Raw genomic sequence first — 5,287 nt, forward strand, 5'->3', positions numbered from 1 at the left:
ATTGTTTGGGGTTGTTTGTTAAGCAGAGATATAAGCCCAAAATATGTGACTTTGTGAACTTTACCTCTTGTAGTCTGTTACCATTGAATGAAAAGGGGATTCTCTTATTCTTGAAAAGTGAAGGAGGAGGGTTTGTTATAATTTCATCTGTAGTTTACCTGAGATTTTATGTGTGACTTTTAATTTTGAAACATTTCATCAGTTTGTTTTTGAAGGAGTTTCTATGGGAAATTTTTTTAAGGTTTGTACTCTACTCTTAGAATTTTAATTTCAATCTCCTTTTATAAGATGATACTTCAAGTATAATTGTGCTTGTTAAGGGAAAAAGGTAGTGCTGCATGAAGTGGCTCTATAAACCACACAAAAAGTCATATTCTTTGAAATTTGTATGATACATGTGCAATAAGAATGAGAAAGTTTTTTTTTTTTTTTTAACATCAAGAAGAATTCCTCAAAGAATGTGTCCTAAAACACTTTGTCCTGCTACTGAGATACCCTTTGGCCAGGAAGGCACTTTCCTTGAGTACACGTAGACAGGACTCTTTCTGGAAATAACAGGTATATACACATTTCACTTCCAGGCCTTTGTGGCTATGTGGAAGCAACACAGGTAGGTGAATGGGTTTATTCAGTGCAATTTTTTTTTTTTATATGAAGTACACTAGTCAGGTATTCTGTCATATTCTCATATGTAGATTATTCTTATCTGTTTTTGTTGTGAACATTCTCATATATTTATATTTAATTAATGGAATTTTTCATATGTAAGAAAGAAAGTCAATATATTGTTTTCATTATAATTTTCTCATAATCCTTACTTAGTTTAGAATCCACACTAAGAACAGCCTGTATTTGGGGAGGCTATTAAAGACTCAATATTTTGGGATCCAGACCAAAGAAAATCTGGGGAGACAATGTCAGAGGAGGCAAACTATAGACCTATTGTAAAAATGTCCCTGAGAACATACCAGCACATATGCTGGATAAGGCAAGATTATGACCAACAATTTAGAAGGGAGAAGGCCTAAATGGTGCAATTCCTGTTTTGTCTTTCCAACTGACTTATTAGATGAGTAATTTCCATTATGGAGAAGGAATGAGTGTGTAGAGACTAGATGTGTTTTGTTGTGGATCCCTTCTACATAGAAGAATATATCAGGAATGAGGGTAAGCAATCCCCAGGATAATCCAATATATGATTTGAATACAGGCATAAGTTTCTACTTACTAAATAATATTCCAGTTCTGCTGTTTTGAAATAATTCTGAAATTTCTTAATTATTTTTTTAAATAAAAAGAAAAAAAAACTTTCCTAGGTCATTTATTCAAGGTATAAGAAACAGCCTCTTAGTTTTCTGCCAAGGATGGGAAAGTATGTAGCATGGTGTGTGAATATTTTATGTTTGATCTCAGTTGGTTAGCTCATATCCAAGAGTTCTAAGATACCTTCCAGTGTCTCTCTATACTGATAATACTCCCCTAGGGTCATTTTTAAAGAAAACAAATATGTGTTAAGAGATACATTCTTTCTTTCCACAACTGGACCAGAATTTGGCTCACTGCTAGTGTAGAAGCCTAGTTCTTATTGGCACTCATCTTAGATGGTGACCTGCATAAGGAAGGCATTTTTTTTTAAATTAGAGAAAGTGGACAGAAGGATTTTGTGTAAGCATTTCCAGTGTGAAAAAACTTGCTCATCATGGTTACCACAGAAACCTGATGTCATTGTGTTGATCATGGAGACCTGGAGGACATTTTAAGAGATCTAGGTGATTTGGTGAGGTGTTTTGACTCGGGGAAGGTGTGGGTGCCCTGCTGTGGGGGCTGAAATCCCTAGGTTGTTGGGAGAGAAATGGACCCCAGACCAAGTTGCCTCATTCTGCTCTGGAACAAGGTGACTGCTGAGTGGAAAGGGAGAGAGATATGGGATCCTCCTGGCACCAGGCAGCATGATGTTTTGCTCCAGTGTGTCCTGGACTAACTTTCTCTGTTAAATCTGGATGAATGAGGATAAAACATTACTGGCCCTCTGTGAACCTAGCTCTCCTCTGTAAAATGGGGGTGGAAATGCTCACCCACATGCCCACTCACGTGCAAGTACATAGCCCTGTGGATATTGCGGGATCACAAATGCCTGTATGAATTAAGACCACTTACTCCTTTCAAATTTGTACTTAGGGAATAGAGGAGGAAAAGATATGAAAAATGTGTGGTGAGAAGTTCATTATACCCTCTGTTTGTTATGATCAATACCCAATTGCATCAGTGTCATTGGTCATTGACCAGTGCCCAGCATGGTGCCAGGCAAATAGATGCTCATATAGGGCACAGTGAGTTCTGTATTGTTTTTCTTTCCTGAAAGCTCCTCAGATGGCTCATGTCAGGTGTCAGAAGAAGATAGTTTCTGAGGATGTGGCTTATGATTGCTGCTAAGATCTAAAGGGCAGCAGTTCTCAGGAGACCAACACTTCCATCCCTGGTAAGATATAATGCCTGGCTAAAGTGAGTTTATATATCTGAATAAGGGTATATGGAAGAATACTTGCTCCCATATAATTTAGATAATCTCTGAATTCCTTATAATAATAATAATATATTATGTGATTTGCAAATTGTTATTTTACTGTATTGTTTGTTTTTTCTTGTCACAGACACTGACAAAAAAAGTGGATATATGTTCAACAGAGAGGCAAATTTTTCCAAATATTTTAAATCTGTGGTTGGTGGATTCATTGAATTAAAAAATGTACAACCCCAGATATGAAGGCCAACATAAATGTGCCATTTAAAACCACTGAGTGTGTGGCAATTTTTACTTGGTAATATTAAATGAATAAAACTTCTAATACTCAGTGCTCCCTTTGTGTCAGGCATCTGCAAATTTAGGTAACTCAATTTCTACGCACAATCCTGTGCAATGCACATTATGATCATCCCCAGTACACTGTGAAGAAGCAAGAGAGGCCACAGAGAACTCAGCCATTTCTTGATCATGTCTTTTATTTTATTTTATTTTATTTTTCCAAGCCAAACTGTATCCAGCTTTATTAAAGATACTTTTCATAAACAATCATGGTATTTCAGGCAGGACATGGGCAGACAATCGTTAACAGTATACAACAACTTTCAAACTCCCTTCTTCGTTGGACTACCAAAATCAGAAAGCCACTATAAAACCCAATGAAATCTTCATTTGATGGTCTGAATAGGGAAAGTTTAGAGTGAGGGTTGACATTTCACATTTAGCATGTTGTTTAACAACTTTTCACAAGCCGATCCTGACTTTCAGGAAATGAAATAAAAATGGCAAAAATTATTAATCTGAAGATCCACAATCTAGAAAAGGAACTGTTGCTCTTCTGAGCAATCTCAATGTCACTGGGAAGTCCAGATTGCCGACACACTGGTAAAACCAATTTTTGGGAGACAGGTCCCAACAGGTCTGAGTGTAGGGGAGTTAAGTCTATGCCGATGGCAGAGAGGGAGAAGAGAACATAAGATGAATTTGAGTTTTTCCATACCACAAGGCGTTTTTTCCAAGGTGGCTATGTGTGCCAACATCAGGGAATCCCTCCTCTTGGGAGCCAAGAGGAAGTCTCTCAAAACTAGCAGGGGAAGGTGTTTTCCCCCACAGCAATCCAGCTATGGAGACATTCTACTAGTGACGTATGCGCCTTCCCCTGAAAACAATAATGAAGTGTTCTGTGTGCTAACAACATAGCTTTAAAAAAAAAAAAAGAAAAAAAGAAAAAAAAAAGAAAAGAAAAAAAGTAAAACAAAATTCTGCATTTTTATAAAACTTGATAAAAAATAGTATTTCAAACTGTACAGTCACCAGAAGTACACAGTTATCAAAAATGCACACACTTCACTTGGCATCTCCAGCACCTTCAGCTTTCTGTGCCTGGTCTGTTTTGGCATCTCCATTTTCTGCAGGGTTATTCCCATCCTTGCCAGCGTCGGCTTTTTCCTTTTTCCCTTTGGGTACCTTCTCTCCCTTCTTTGCAGGGGCCCTTTTAGGCTTGGGCTCTGGCTTTGGAGGAGCAGGTTTAGCAGACAACCTTGCTGATCTTCTCTGTGATTCGTCCTTCACCTTGGCTTTATCTCCTTTAGCATCCCCTTCAGCCTTTCTCTTGGGCATGGTGGCGACGGCGGTGGGGCGCAGGCTCTGGACGCGGGGATGCAGCAGCGCGCGGCTTTGGTCGGTCCGGGGGTCGTTCTCGCCTCTTCTTCTTCACACTGCTCCTTGATCATGTCTTTTAATGATTAATGGACACTGAAATTCCATGAGGTGCTGGCCTCAAGGTCACTTTCTCAACAGTTTATCATTTTGTTCCTAATTAGTCCTAGGATTCCCTTCCTTCCATCTCTGCCATCAACACTCAGCCTGACCTTGATGGCAAACAGGGAGGCAGGGAGAGATGTGTGACCAAAAGAAAATACCTCCCTCTGGGCTGTTTAAACAATTGAAATTATTTTCTCACTGTTTGGAGGCTGGAAGTGTAAAGTCAAGAAGTTAGCATGGTTAGATTAGATCATGAAGCCCCTCATTGATTTGTTTACACAGCAATTACCTACTTCTCCCTGTGTCTCCTTGTGATCTTATGTCTGTACATGTCTGTTCCAAAACTTTGTCTTCTTGCAAGGACACTAGTTATATTGGAGTAGAGTCAAACTATATGACTTCATTTAGCATGAATTACCTCTTTAAAGGCCTTATCTCCAATACAGTCATGTTTTGAGATCCTAAGTGTTAGAAATTCAACATATAATTTTTTTAATTTTTGAAAAATTTGGTGACAGTGTCTTACAAAGTTTATTAGGCTGGTTTTGAACTTGCAATAATCCTACCTTAGCCTCCTAAGACACTAAAATTACAGGAAAGCACCACTGTGCCAAGCTCAACATAATTAATTCTAAAAGCACAAAAGCAGCACACAGCAGACACCAAGTTCAAAGTTAAAGATCTGATCAAACTTTTCAGAGCCCAGGTGACAATCTCCCTCGAAGTTCCCACCAGCACTTCATAAATAAACCTCAGCAGAATCACAACCTCCCAATTTCATTGACACTAACTTCCCAAACCATCCACACATGTATCCAGTATTACAGTGCTGGCCATCATTATCAGCCTTGATGTGACAAGCACCCCACAGAGTACCAAGTCCCATGTCAAAATCAGCTTCTCTCAGCAGGGTTTCCAAGAACAATAGCAGTTAAAGTAAGGCCAAGGGCTAACATGAAGAAAATTACAAGGTTTATCTGAAATAAATTGAGTCTAATCATG

The 5,287-nt window shown here is 38.6% G+C and overlaps 1 protein-coding gene across 1 annotated transcript; it reads right to left on the reverse strand.

The window, feature by feature from the left end:
• Window positions 1-3,496: 3,496 nt before the first annotated feature.
• On the reverse strand, window positions 3,497-4,213 carry LOC306652510 (non-histone chromosomal protein HMG-17-like). The gene has a single exon (XM_079125367.1). It carries the CDS (start codon window positions 4,139-4,141, stop codon window positions 3,869-3,871), a length of 273 nt encoding a protein of 90 aa, XP_078981493.1. The 5' UTR covers window positions 4,142-4,213; the 3' UTR covers window positions 3,497-3,868.
• Between the last annotated feature and the right edge of the window lie 1,074 nt (window positions 4,214-5,287).

Source organism: Sciurus vulgaris, assembly GCF_902686455.1.
Source record: "Sciurus vulgaris genome assembly, contig: HiC_scaffold_261_arrow_ctg1, whole genome shotgun sequence".
In the NCBI taxonomy this organism is placed as follows: Eukaryota; Metazoa; Chordata; class Mammalia; order Rodentia; family Sciuridae; genus Sciurus; species Sciurus vulgaris.

Bases quoted from the DNA above. Each gene is read 5' to 3' on its own strand.
- LOC306652510 (XM_079125367.1), bottom strand. From the start codon at position 4,141: ATGCCCAAGAGAAAGGCTGAAGGGGATGCTAAAGGAGATAAAGCCAAG.